At 41.5% G+C, this 14,987-nt stretch overlaps 1 protein-coding gene across 4 annotated transcripts in view; it reads left to right on the top strand.

Moving 5' to 3' along the window:
• Positions 1-14,987, top strand: part of LOC109477368 (prickle-like protein 3) — a 56,396-nt gene that overhangs the window by 24,330 nt on the left and 17,079 nt on the right. The window contains exon 1 of one of the 4 annotated variants that reach the window (XM_019778588.1): positions 13,385-13,539. The exons of the other annotated variants lie outside the window; for them this stretch is intronic. Within the exon in view, the coding sequence (XP_019634147.1) occupies positions 13,400-13,539 (140 nt within the window). The 5' untranslated portion in view covers positions 13,385-13,399. Of the gene's footprint in view, positions 1-13,384; positions 13,540-14,987 lie in introns of those variants that run through there. 4 annotated transcript variants of the gene reach the window in all.

Raw genomic sequence — 14,987 nt, 5'->3', positions numbered from 1 at the left:
TCTTTTGTGTTACGGGATACCTGCTAAAATTCCGAGAACCCCAGTGGTGCTGTTTTGAAAGTCAACCTATCATCAGTGTAATTTTCTCCATTTGCTGTGTTGAAAGAGCGTATGCTTTTTTTAGGAGACCACAGATTAAGTTTGGTAATTAAAACTACATTAGTGTAGACGCACAGTCTGGCTAGTGCAGATGGCAAATAAAAATGTTTGAAAAGTTTAATTGTACTGCAAAAAATTGATTTCCAGTGTGGTAGTATCTTACAAATTGGAACAGTTGCTCGAATGATTCCAAATAAGGATTTATTTTGTATGTTTATGTAGAAATGCCCTGATGGTGAAAATTTGATCAAATTCTTGACTGCTTCGTTGGTTTTATGGCAGTCCTTTCTGTAAATTGCATAAGTTTCAGTTGATTTCCTATATCTGACTTAAAGAAGTTGGTCAGATTTGAAAAAAAGGTCTTGCTGAAATCATAATGAAGTATGCCAGTGATGATATTTTGGGAGTCACCTCTGGTTATTCCATAGCCTATATCTCATCTATCAAAAACTCCAAACGTCTTTCTCAAACAGTCACGTTTCTTTCTCGGACGGATGACTCAGGCCGGCCATTTAATTTAGGCCCGATTCCCAGCGGCATTGTGAAACCCTTGGACCAAGTGACAGCCCGTAAAGTCCTGGAAACAAAGGAGTTGATTAATCTGAAAACGGTTGGTTGTTCAGGGCGCATTGCTGCCATGCCTGGTATGTGACACCATGTGTTGGGAGGAGGGTAGGGTTCCCTCTGTGGTAAATCCCTCAGGGAAAACAAACTACGCATGTGGAAGGTCATCGAATGGACTCCCTAGCCTGGGTGCCATCCCCCATAGCTTCCGCCAGCTCCCTAAAATCACTGTAGCCAGCAACATTAGGCTTTTTACGGAGACTAAGGAGGATGGAACCCAGGCTACTGACTCCCAACAACTTTGAACAAGGAGATGTGATTTTTAAGCTCCTTGCTTCCAAACAGTCTCGAACCTCCACAGACGAAAAATCTAAATCATATTTAGAGGCACCCCAAGCAATGTCAATTTTCTGGTTTTCAAGTTACATGGGACCCTATCCCATAGCGTATTGAGGCAGAAATGGGATGTCGCTGACGGACAACGGTTACTTGTTTCGTATTTATCGGTGGCACCAGAAAAGAAAGTGGCTTGTGTTGGGGCTTTTTGAAGTATGAAATGACGACGAAAATTTTCTAAGAAATGGATGTAAATGCCAATATTAGACAGATTGTTTTGCCGTCTTGAAATTGTGGAGGAGTTTGAGGACCATGGAAAACTAAACAGGAGGGCACCAGGCTACAACGCTTTTACCTCATGCTTTCCCCTATCCTTCCTCTTGCTTATTCATTACAACGGTCACCTGTATTTGCCATGGATGTTATTCCTCAGGTGAGAGGACCAATCCAGCCTAATAGAATCTGGTATTAGAGCACTTTAATCCCTCCTAAGTCTCCTGCATTACCATCTCACAGAGATAAGCATGGCAGTAAGCCACTGCTCCTGTGCCTAATGGGCTAACGTGACAGAAAGAGGCCACCTCAAGAAGGATTCTAAGGTGTTTACAAACGATTCCTTTAAGATTTATACGTACAAACATAGCTTGAGAAACTAGGATCCGGTTGTAAACCTTAGCGCAGTGCGGGTGGCGCGGTAAGACTTGGTATAAGTTTGAGAACTAGTGACCGAAAGCATCACGGAATCCGTCATTAGAAACAAGAGTAGTATTTAGTCAGCTCATTAGTCATTTGCATATCCAGCATACTCGTGGTTTTACATTTCTGAGTTATTGGTGATTGAGAGAAACCATTTTGTTCAAGTTTTTCCTACGGTGTATCATGGACTATAAGTTCTGAATTAAGATTACCATTTTAAGAAAACTTGCAAAATTTCCCATGTAACTGATGCCATAACTGTTCATTGGTAGAATATTATATGTAAGTTGTAACATGCTTTTTATTTGATAAAATATAGGACGTTTACTGTACAGGTATTTATTTTTCATAGGGATCATGTATAATGATTTGTAAAAGTTGTCTATAAATCCCTGGCAAGAATTATATTATATTAGGGTACTTCATAACTGGTGTAATCATAATGTTCATATGCCACCCACCGCTCCCAGCCATTTTACCTGTTTATTTCTCGTGCCTTTACATTAATGAGGAGGAAAGCCTGTTATATCATGTAGCTGTGGACACTTTTACTGTCTGATCCGGGCGGAGTTTTCCCCGCTAAAAGCCCCCTGGAGCACTGTGAACTTAACGATTCGGTTCACGAGCCCAGGTGTGGCTGATTCTGTATATTTCAGTCATTATTTTGTACCCAAGTCCGACCTTTATTGGGCACCGTGGCATGTTAGAGGGCAGATATTATGAGGGCCTGCATGCCCTTTCCCGTAGAGCGTAATCAGCACCTTTAATGCTACGTAGAGCGTAGACGGACCGCTCTAATTCAATGTAGAGCATAATTGGCACATTTTGTGTAGAGCGTGATTTGCCGTTTCAATTCTACGTAATGCGTTATAGGTTCCCGGAATTTATCATAAAACGTTAAGGAGAGGCTTCCGGAATTCAGTGTAATATGTAGCCAGCTCTAGAAATTTAGTGTATAGTGTTGTGGGGACCCCCATGCAGGCCCTCAGGTGTGGCGGGTTCTGTATTTCAGTCATCATTTTGTATGGAGTACGACCTTTATTGGGTGCAGTGGCATGTTAGAGGGCAGATATTATGGATAGGTGACCCAATTTTCCTGATAGAAGGCAGTGGATTGATGGAAAATCACTCCAGACATGAATATTTCAAGGCCCTTCTCCCCGAAAAGTGGGACAAACCACAATCAAGTGGCAATGATGTTTGCATTAAGTGTAAAGTGTGCCGACGGGGTGACGTCAAAATGTTTTGAGGCAAAAAATGAATGCATGGTTGGACAGGAATGAGTCGTATGTGTCAGTGGGTACGTGCGATGTCACATTGAAGCAGAAAGGTCGTGTGAAATGTCAAGTTACACACACTCATTTTGGTAATGCCTGGGGTAAATTAGCAAACCTGTCTTGAGTAATAATGACAGTTTGTTCTGATTTTGACATTACCTGTTCTAACTACGGCATTGCTGTATCAAATCCCAAATATGTAAATATCTTTCGTACACTGTATTTGATTCCAACAGACAATGCCATCTGCAATTGAAGTCCCCATAAATCTTGTTACAATTTCACCTGGCGGTTAAGTGTTGCCGCGATCGAAGTTAGCCCGAGGCAGGCCATGCTGAACTTTGTATTGTCAACAGGTAACCTGCAGTTATGTTGGCTAATGATATCTCGTACTACTAGTGATAGGTACACTGTACTTATCAACAAAGGTCCAAGGTTTATGCGATCTAGTATCGCAAATGTCAATGACCTCAGCAGTGCTACAATGTAAAATGTAGACGCCAGCCTACCTTGTTTTTCAACTACGTTTCGTGTTTGCTAAATTCCTAGCTTTTGTTGAACTCTGTAGGGGAAATCTAGAATTGAAAAAGAAAGTGTCAGTGAACTTTACACGACAGCACCACAATGTAAAATGTAGACATCGGCCTAACTTGTTTTTCAAATGGGTTTCATGTTTGCTAAATTCCGAGCTGTTGTTGAACTCTGTGTATGGGAAATTTATTAGCAGTAATAACACAATAAATTAGCGTTGTTACCAGGTGATAGCCATAGTAGCTCCCTGCTGACGATGTTGTTTTTTGTTGGCCCAACCCCCTCAGTTACTTGGAAGTATTTAATCTTACCTTGTACCATCAAAGGGTTACGCAGCCACGCATGACAAAGGTAACTTCCTGTTGTGATTCACCTTTTTGCCACATTCGTGTAATTCGCAGGTGATTATCCAATCATTATCACCCCTTTTACTGTGTCATTGTTGTGGGATTGTCCCCTTTGATTAGGTGTTAAAGACTTTTGTCTAAACTCTCAGGAGGTGTTACATCAGGTAAGCATTTCTGCCTCATCCTGTTATACATTCTGACTTCTTGTTTCCTTTTAATTAACATTACTGCGTTTCTATAAACCCTTTGCCTGCATCCTATGTGGTTACGCGTGTGTGAAATACAGATAGATTTTATTCCAGGTTTGACTGTAGTTTGTTTGGTTAGACTTTTTTTTTAAGAATCTGTTTCTGTTATATTTATAATAAGCCAGACTTGGTTGCCAATTTGATTTTAAGGAACAAGCCTTAATTGGTGTCTTGATTGTTTTTTTTTTTGCATAGCTGAATCCACTTCATAGGTGATAGCGGTCAATGCAGCAAATAAAAATCCACATACACCTATTGGCTATATGTTTATTAACCCAGTACATGGACCGGTGCAGGTTAGGTGCAGGTAGAAATCAGAAATACCCGCACAGCTCCAATTTTACCAGCACTGGTATATGCTGGTGGTATTTCAAACCCTGTCGGAGGCTAACAAACATAAAAGTCATTTGCCAAAATGCCATATCTTTTTTAGCTTGCAGGTGGACCAAACTGGCTCCTATGTCACGCAAGTCTAAACATGTAGCAGAAAAGCACTTCATGTGTTTGATAACAAAGTTTGCCAATGTTGAACCCTGGGTCGGGCTGGTGGGACACCTGGCATGTCGCCATGGTAACCCTTATCTCACCCGGAGGTACCATCTGAAGTTTCAAGGTCATTCAAGGTTTCATTGATCAGCATGTGTGAAGCTTCTCTTGTAGTGTAGTATTTCCACTGTTGAAGGACACAGAACTGTAGTTGCTGTGTTCAGACATTATACATCTGTATATGTCTTTGCTGTGTTTAATGATCAAGGAACAACGAAGAAAACTTTTTCACCAAAATAACGCAATTTGATATACTTCTTTTTGAATTGGGTGGTAGAATAGTAGCTTACAAAATTTCACCAGCAAAACTTTTTATGGCTTCACCACTATGTGTTGAAGACATATTGTTTTTCCTCATGTTTCTTGTTGTGTCTGTAATCCTGTGAGTAAGGATAAGGTGTAATTTTGCCCTGGGGCTGAGGAAATGACACAAAGTTGTCTTCTGGATAATGGCTGTTTTTGTGCGACCATCCAGAGATTTGGGGATGATATTATTATAATGGAAAAGTAATCCAATTAGTACAAGGTACTGGTTTCTTTCTGAAGCAGCTGTCTACTAACTACCTTTTATATTATAAGGAAAGATGCTGCAACAGAAAGTAAACTGGACAAGTAACTAGAACTAGGAGGAGTAGTTACCAAATATTACATGTTACGTTAATAGGATGACAGCCAGCCTGAATTTTTTTCTGTCATCCCAATTTTGTTTGTTCCCCAGAAAAATTTTGAATTCTGGACCCTCTGAAATGCTATTCCCTGCATTTTAAGGATCAAAGTTTGCTGGTAAAAACGACATCTCAGATATTTGAACCCTGTCTCTTCCCATATGTTTACGCCCTGATTTTTGTCCATCAAAAATGATGGATTGAACAAAATTTTGGTCTGTCACGAGCGGCAAAATTCCGCCAAATGACAGAAAGATGGATGCTGGCTAGAACACTGGTATAACAAACTTGCTACCTTTGTAAAAATTATGAAAATGACAGATTTGTGTAATATTGTAATTGTGGCAAAGGGTGGATCATGGCTTTGCAATTTGGGGAGTGAGTTTTCCTTCTGATTGAAACAGACATCATTGCTCCCAAAGGCGACATATTTACATCACGTAATATGATGAGGCGTATGACACTTGAGGGAGACAGCAGCTAATGATCTCTCCTCCCCGGAGTGTCGTTCGGCAAATCTACCAGATGGTTATGTGGTCCTGGGATGAGTGATGCTGTTGTGATGACCCTGGAGGAGAGGATTCTTCTTCTTAGGTCCCTGTCTTCTCCAGCTGAGCTGCCCATCACCTCAGATCAGGAGATGATCCTGATAGGATTAGGTGGATAATCCTGACCATATTGGGATCATCTGAATAGCCTGTCCCAGCGGGAGAGACACCTTGTATGGGTATAATACTGGCTTCGTATTATTCTGTATAAGGGGTAGGATAAGGTGAGGTAAACATGGCAGTGTTACGGGTCCTATTCATTTGGATGTCAGGAATTACTTGTATTTTACTCAGGCAAAAAATCCTCAAGATAGAGCTGTCCATGCATGCAGAATATGGACACTTGAACCTAGGAGGGGAATGTAGTAACACTAAGCTTCTATGATTATCTAGAAGATGTTGTTTTAGTCATACTTGGGAAATATCTAGTACTCTCCAAGCAGAGGTTAGGCTTCAGTTTATTTTTGACATGTTTGTAGGTGTTTTTATCAGGCTTTTGGAGGCAAATGGTAACTGCCTGGTATGTGGATACTGCTGCTGGCCAATTTGATACTGTTTTTGTGACCACCAAAACATCTGCTTGGAGATACAGGAAATATCTGAGTAAGGTTACCATTAGAAGGGGTTGTGTGATGTATTTGACAGGAAAAGTTTGGGAATAACAGGAACTTGGGAGGAGATTTGGGTGATTGAATCCTTTGGAAAGAATAATAGCAGTTTTGCTAGTCTCTACCAGGCTTCAGAAATCGGACAAATAGACAGATAACATACCAGGGGAGTTGGTCCACTAAAAAAGGAGCGGCAAACTGTATTCTTTTAGCGAACCAACTCTCCTGGCCAATTTCTACTCTTTCCAGCCACTTCTCAAAGCCTGGTAGAGGCTATAGCTTTGCCTCTCCTGAAGCCTGGTAGAGGCTATGGTTTTGCTTCTCATGAAGCCTGGTAGAGGCTATAGCTTTGCCTCTCCTGAAGCCTGGTACTGTGGTAGAGGCTATAGTTGTGCCTGTGCCAGCTGAGTAGCCTTCGGCCCTTCTCGGGTCACAGAGAGGCATGGAACACCTGCCTGACCCTGGCCAGGTGAAGTAGACCCTTCCACCAAGGTCAAGTATAGGACGCAGTGTTGAAAGCTTCTGGACACGACAGTCCTTTTGTACGGAAGACTAGCAAAGTAGCCGTTAGCCGTTAACCCTTACTTCTTTCCAGGTATTTCTTCAAAGAGTTGCTAGAGCAAAGTGGTAGACTGAACAAAAAGGACAAAGGCAAATGGAAATCATTAGCCCAAGGTCAATATAGTGAGAGCTGCTTACCCAGGCTATTATGTTCTTGAATTTCTTAATTTTCCTGTAGATTATAGCAAAGAAACTTTCTAGATAGCAAAGAAACTTTCTAGATAGTATTAGTGAAATTCAGACAGATGGGAACTATTGTGAGGATATAAGCAGGTATTAAAAATACGACCACAAAGGCTAAGATTTAAGGTGACATGTTAAAGCGCACACAAAGGTGGGAAGAAAAGCGTACAACAAGGGCATTACAGGCCATAGCATTGAAATGTAAAATGCATTGATACTGCTCGTGCTCTCTGTACGGAAGCACAAATGTTGTCACAAGGCACCAGTTACGACCAGACAAAGGGCTAGGGGGTCATGCATCATGTTTTGTCTCGGACCCACATGTCGATACAGGCTGCTTTTGAGCGCGGGCTGGACAACTGCACATGCTTTCAACCCCTGACGCTCCTTTGTTTGGGCTCCATTGAGCCCTTGACTTGCTCTTGTGGGAAATGATCTGCTCCAGTGGCGAGCATATTTCTACTTACCGAGCCCACTGAATAGCAACATCCGAAAGGCCCTGCAGCGTTGTTCAAAGTCACCTTCCTTCCTTCCTGGTCTCCCTGTGTTTTGTCTCGCGTAATTTGATTTAACCATTTTTAGCCCTATGACGTACAAGAACTGTAGACATCCAGTTGAACGTTATAGCACACATACCCAGTAGACGTTGTTGTTTAGGTTTGTCAGCTTTTTACATTCCTTTGACATTCACTCTGCAAAAAGATGGAGGCATAGTGAAGCACCAAGCATGGAGGCCTTGTCTGTTGTCGTCCTGAAGGGCTCTTTAGTGTCTACTGATGGAGTCAGGAGTTGAAAGGTCCTCATAACATTCCTACCAATACAGGGCTAGTCCGGACCCTCTTGGTACAAAGGTTTGGGACATGGAGTCTCGCAGGTGCACAAACAAACATGTTTCACACAACCAAGGAAGTGTGCAGAGTGTGTAGATAGACATCTTGTCTCCTTGTGTGAAGATGTCGGGAGTTTTAGGACTCCATTGGGCAGTGAAGTCGGAGTTATTGTTAGTCCCTATGGGGTCAGGAACCCTTTGGCTAAACACTTGGTTTGACTGAACGTAATTGCCGGAGACAAGTGAGGAAATACAAGACCTTGACTCTGAAGTTCAACTTCGAGTGAGGAGGCAAATGGACTGTACAAACTTGAGGCATGGTTTGAATAACTGTTAATCTAGAAGTTGAACAAAAATGATGGCTTTACTGAATGTTGCTTTGGGAAATCCTATGCACTGTGTGCTTGCGTTCATGGCATACCCCTAACCACATTATCAAGATCAAGATTTGTTGCCTTGTTGTCGTATAATCTCTAGCAGCGCATCTTAGTACAAATCCACGTCTAAGCTGTTACCTTGCCTTGATATCAAACAGAGGAAATGGAACACAGCACAATTTCCCCTATGCTAAGCCTGAACTTGGCCCTGGCCCAAGTCCGTGCATCCAAGTCCATCCAGCTGTTATAGAAAAGGCTGCACAGTTCAAACACGGTGAGCCGTGAGTAATCAAGTTTTTCCTGCCTACAATTGTATCGCGGCAACAGGCCAACCCAGCGTAACCCCAGTTGGAGACTTGCTCTGAACTTGTGCAACATTGCCATAAGAGGACAGGGCAGGCAGACAGGCCAACTTGCCCCTGGCTCTGTTGTAGCCTGGATGCCAGACCACACAGCACACACCCAAAGTTATCTACTGTGCAGACTGAACAACTCGAGCCTAGTGTGCTGTGAGTCTGGCACCCAGGCTACTGGTTATGCAGAGAAAATTTGTTCACCCACAAGAGCTGACCCCATCCTTCAGTCTAGTTATTTTCTGCCTCATGATTTCAACATTATAATATCTTGACCCTGTATGCATCCAGCCATGGGCGTAACATTTTATGTCTCATTGCATTTCACTTCAGAACAGTTTTTCAAAAGCACAGAGTAGACCTTAGTATATGTCAATGAATAATTTAAATTGGTAGATGTTGTCTTACAAAAACAAAGTTTCGTATTTCAAAAATAAGTGCTATAGTTGTTGTCTTTTTAAAAAATCTTGCATAAGTATAGTACATACTGGTATGTCACACTATACATGAACAATTGATTCTAGAATTTCAAATTATGATAATTTTGTTCATGTTCCCATGGCACATAATGGTGGTTTAACATAATTCCTAATGATAGGTTCTAAACTCAGGACACTCGCAGATTGTTGTTTAGTTGATGTATGAACTATTTTCTTTTGTGTAAGGGGGCAGGTCCAGACATAATCAATTTTTTGCAGCCTCAACTGTGATGGATGATTGAAAAGTTTAGACACAATTTACTGGAGGGTAAAACTAGAGGTATGCTAATTGTGTACGAATGGAAGCGGGTATGAAAACTAAATTTTCTTGCGTCAGCTTTGGCAAAGGTCAAAAACGTATGTTCAGATATAAAAATATAACGTTATATTTTTTTATTGTTTATTTCAGGCATACATGGCCCTTGTAGATAAAGAAAACATACAACTGAAAAATAGACATAATAACAACAGTTAAAAATATGACTATGGGTACAGACGGACCCAGATATTGCAGAAGAATTTATTGCAGAAGATGACATTGGATTTGAGAACAAATTTGATAATGTTATTGGAGGACCTTGCAAAATATGAAAGAATTGCATTGTTTGCGCTATTTACATATGGTATATACTGTACATCAAATCAGGCCGATTTACACAGGAAAATTTGATGTACACAGTTTTTGTACCATCAGGTTTGGAGTGTAAATCGGGCCACATTCTATTCTCTAGGCTGCACTATTTGTTTGTGTCCTGTTAGCAGCTCAATGTTACAACGTCCCCAGTTGGCCAACAAGTTTCTGCTGAATCCAGAAGTCCATTTTAAAGCTGTTGACAGCCTATCAGAAATCATGTTACAAAGAAAACACAAAAGCCTGAGGTTAGGTTGGACATCTGTTGGCTAATCCTTATTGCTATGTGAAAGGGGAATAGATTACTGTGTTGAGGTCTTGTCAAATTTGGATGATGAATTGTACATGTATGTTATGAGACAGATAAATTCCACACAGAACGTCTAAGCTCCTTGAGTCGACAGTAGAGATGCTTTTTGATTTTTACGGTGAGAACATTAAGTGCAGTGCATTTATTTGCTGTCAAGCCAAACTTCCAAACTGTCCATAAATATATATTTGAATGGATATAACTCGGTTACATTAGCATGCCCAAGCATGCCCCATACAGCCTCATGGGGAAAGTAGTGACCACTTCAACATGGTTAGGGACTCCGGCCAGGTCACAGGAGCAAAACCAGAGGCCAGAGGGCATTAACCCGATGACCTTTGCAGGTGGACACAGCCCACAAATTGCCCCTTCCATTTTACGCTTGCCTCTGATATATGTATTTATACAGGGGAAGGCCAAAGGTGGCCAGGCCAACTGCTAAGTACAGTTAACCCCATACTGTTATTTCCATTATCAGTCCTACCTCCATCTGTATATATCTGAAATACTTCAAAGTGGATAAAGTATAACTTACACGCTGTTTCCAAGAAGTACACTTCAGTAGTTGAGGGTTACCCTCCGGTACTTTGGTTATATCTTTGTGTAATATCATCTAAGTAAGAGTGTTGAACTGTGGTCATTTCTAGACAAGTAACAGGTTCTAGCTGTAGAGAATGGAAGGCGCCGGTATTGTCTGATTCTAGGTGTACTCTTGCAGCACGACAGGGTTCTAACAAGGGTCAGAGAAGAAAAAGAATCAGCCAGACTGTTGGAGGAAAACTCCAGCAGGGACAGGTTTCAATGACTTTTCCAGAAACACCTGCTCTTTTTTTTTTGTATTCTTTGTTCAGTGAGGTGCATGCCAGGTACTGTTCTAGTGACTAACTCGTGATGTTTTCCAGAATTTGAAAATGACAGTAAAGGTATAGATTGGCATTGAGCAGAGTAGCAGTTGACTCACTGGTCAGTGAAGCCCATCACACGTTTAGTACCATTCCCTACCACAAACCAACTAAAGTTGGCTGAAGTTCAGTGCGAGTCATAGCATAGGCCATGCTTGCCTTCCCATAAAAATTGAATCAAATTTGAGTTAAATTTGAGTCAGATTTGACTCTCAACCACACTCCGACCACTGGTACTGCAGACCTACTCCCGAGCCAACTACTAGCCAAATATGTCCCAATCTCCCATTGCACCCAAATGTTTTAAAGATTTTGAAATGTTTGGTGCAGAACAGTAGCCAACCTTGCTGAACACCAGCCTACTACATCCGACCTTGCTCCCAATCTACTCCTAACCATATACATGTACCAAAACAATGTAGTTGGGTGGTAGCGTCCGTAGCAGGCTTATAGAACTGGGGGTTTGGCGGTCTTCGGCTGTTTTTTTATTAGCCCAGTTCTAATACAACCAGGCCGGCTATGTTGTCTATATCATGCAATCAGAAAATAGCACCTAAAAGTAAAAGCTCCCAAAGACCCTGAAGACCCCCAAAACCCCCAGTTCTTGGCATGCTATGGAGGCTAGTTGGATGGAGTTGGGCAGTGTTAGGGAGCCATATTCGGCTGTGTGACACTGACAGGGGCTTGATGCCGGCTGGGTGATGATGAGGGGATGGGCAATGTGATGGGCATGTAATGTCTGTTAACGGGATTGTCCACGGTAGATCTGAGGCCCCAGACACCCACAGAGCAGCACCTGATGTCACTGCACTAGGCAGGATCTCCTGAGGATCACAACAATGCACATTTTTCTTAGGTTTAACAAATAAAGAGATTACCAGTGATCAGCTTCAAGCAGATAGACATACATTCTACTAACTACAGTGTTTATGTATTTCCCGTAGCTTAACTAGTTAACACACTGTTTATGGAAATGATAGACAGAAATTTGACCATAGCAAATCCTGGACCTCAGCTGACATGAGCTCTCATGAGGATATGCAGACAATATTCCAACCCAGTCCAAGTGAGTGTAATAATGAGAGGATTAAGGATGAATAGCAAGCAATTTTTTCCCCAACAAATCAGTTTTTTTGCAGCACCTGGTTCCATGAAGCATGTCAATCAAAGCAGGTGCAGTCAGGGTCAAGCTCAAAGGTCCGATTCATTAAAAACGTCTGTTCAGATTGTTTGCTGGCCCTTGAGGTAACATACAATCTCAACATATTATGTTCTTGACATGTTCTTGACATGGAAAAGCAGGGAAAATTCTACGTATGCAGTTTTTGCACGGTCAGGTTTTTGCCTGTGTATAAATTAGGTCTTTGTCTCATATAGATACGTTATGTCTAATCTGTACCAAAAGTAATCTGCGTACCATGTGTAATATGGTGTGTAATCTGTAAGCTGATATATTTCTGAGAGAAAAATGATCCGATTCCAAGGTATATCTGGGGCAATTGATAAGTTTCCTGCTATTTTTTGTTAGTCTACTGACTACTGATAGCTGAATTTTTATTTGCAACCCTTTCCAACAGGTTAGCAAATAAAACAACACAGTCAAATTATTCTAAGAAGAGATCTGTAGAGTGGCTGGCATTTCTAAATCTTTATGTCCTGTACAATTGATATCTATTAGTAGCAGCAAACTGTGCAAAAGTGGGTATTCTTGATGCTATGGTGTAGGTATTTTTGTAATAGATAGAAGAAAGACACTATGAACATGCCATAGATATGAATAATTCTTTTCAATGGTTACTGGTTATTGTCTGAATTTCCGGCTTGGGGCTGTTCCCACCCTCCCACTTTGGACAGTACACTTCCCCGCACGTGGACCACAGAAAAAAGGGGCGCCAAAGATAAAAGCATCGCCATTTTTGTTACGATTTCAATAGCAGCAAAACGTTTCCTTTTCAAATTCAGTCAGGATGATAGATTTTACGGCTACATTGTCCCGCCGTCTTTCCCAAGCACTCCAGAATTCTCACATGTGCAGTTTGGGGAAGGTGTGAAAATTCTCATCTGCAGAGTTCATTATGGCCTGATGGGCTTCACACCTCCCCACATGGAAATGTTATTGTCTACCATTACAAACCACTTGACAAAACATTAACACGAGAGTGCCGTATTATTTCTGAATCTGTAATCTTTCCTGCCTTCCTTTTTTACAACTATATGGCAGAAAACGATGTCACAGGTTTCAATTGGAGGTCGCATATGGGTCACAGTGGGAGGAGTTCGGAAAATGGCCTATTGTTGGTTGAGGTTGCATGGTGGGAGGGGCTTCAGCCATGTTTATAAATGAGACAGTTGAGTGGACAAACAGTACTAGAATTAGGGTTGTGGTGGTCAAGCACGTACTCTTGCGGCTTGAGCTGCAGCAGAAAATGTGTGAGAGAACTAGTATAGGGTAAGAATTTTTTCTTTGTATTCACGGGTTACCGTAAACTGATTTCATCAACGTCTCATTTCAGTCTGGGTATTCTAAAACTGTCATTTAATCTTGACTCACCCAACATCATTACTGGGTGCATTTATTTTTCCTCGGCAAAGGAATGCTACTTCATCACGCAAATGGCCAAGCACATTCATTTTAGTCTTACCCTTTGACAGTCCTTGAAAAGTAGGCCATTTGCTTTCTGTAATTGCATTATATGGCATTTCTAAGGTTGTATCTGACTCAGTTACTTCAGGGTCACAGGTCACAGATGTGACTTTTCAAACCCAAACCTTATTATCCAAAGCCTGGTTGTCACAGCTGAGAAGTGGTCCGAACGAAGGGTAGGATTCGGATAGAGCCCATTTGTAAGGACTTTATTTGTATGAAACAGCTTAGATTATCTTGGAGTCTGTTGTGGAAAATTGCCTCTCTGCTGGCATTCCTAGTTAGTGGGGTTTTACGTGCAGACACAAGCAGTTAGCTTTGTAATGATAGGTCAGAGATCCCATAGGTGACGTTCTGAAGAATTCTGCTGGAGTCAGTTAAAGTTGTCAAGGAAACCATCAAAGTTTTATGTTTAGACTTTAATTTGGTCAAAGTATTGCTACGATTAGAAGTATTTATTTTGTAGTAAGAGGATATGTTTCTGTAAAGTCTAGTTGATCTTGAGTGTGCCGTGCAGGATTTTGCAACGGTTCCTCTGATCTATTCTTTCCATGTCATCATATATATTGTATTGATGTCAGGAAGCATGCTTGAAGGGTATGCAAGTGGACTCTTGTAGTTATAGAAATTCATTAGGCATTGAGGCTTTTCACGATCTTCACACATGAGTACCATCTCGTATAACCTGGGCGGACAATACATCGCTGAAAGGAAATATTGATCGATCCAGAGATTCGGACACTTCACACTGTTCCATCATTCTTATGGGCTTTTCCAGTGCATTTAGTTGTCCATGTGTGGTTGTGGAGTGCTTTTTGACTAGCATGAGCATATACATGTAGGTGTTGTAATTGTCTTCGTCAGAAAGACTATTAAATTGTTTTGCCGTATTGTGGGTGACTGCAGATTTAGCGGAATAACTCATGATTTGACGTCCATGATTTTTGGCAGGCAGATTACCGTTGTTGAGGCCAAAGTCAAGTGCAAGTTTGGGCTCCCTATGTCACTGCAGTGGACCTTTTGTGTTTGTTGCTTGTTAGCAAAATAACTCGAGTATATTTTTTTGTGCTGGAAATATACCAGTCTAGGTTTAGTTTCACAGTCACAGTTCAGTCTTGTACGCTTTATTTACAGACAGTGTTGGTGCATTCCTGTAGCTTTTATCTCAAGGACTTTGTAAAAGATTCCACTAGAAGGTGGTTTCCAAACTTAGCCCGGGGCGGCCGCAAGTGCGGCTCTTGAGTCTTGAGGTG

The sequence above is a fragment of the Branchiostoma belcheri genome, unplaced genomic scaffold, assembly GCF_001625305.1.
Source record: "Branchiostoma belcheri isolate BF01 breed outbred unplaced genomic scaffold, Haploidv18h27 scaffold4, whole genome shotgun sequence".
NCBI lineage: Eukaryota > Metazoa > Chordata > Leptocardii > Amphioxiformes > Branchiostomatidae > Branchiostoma > Branchiostoma belcheri.
The sequence above is the reverse complement of the archived record's forward strand: the minus strand, read 5'-3'. Positions and strand labels throughout refer to the sequence as shown.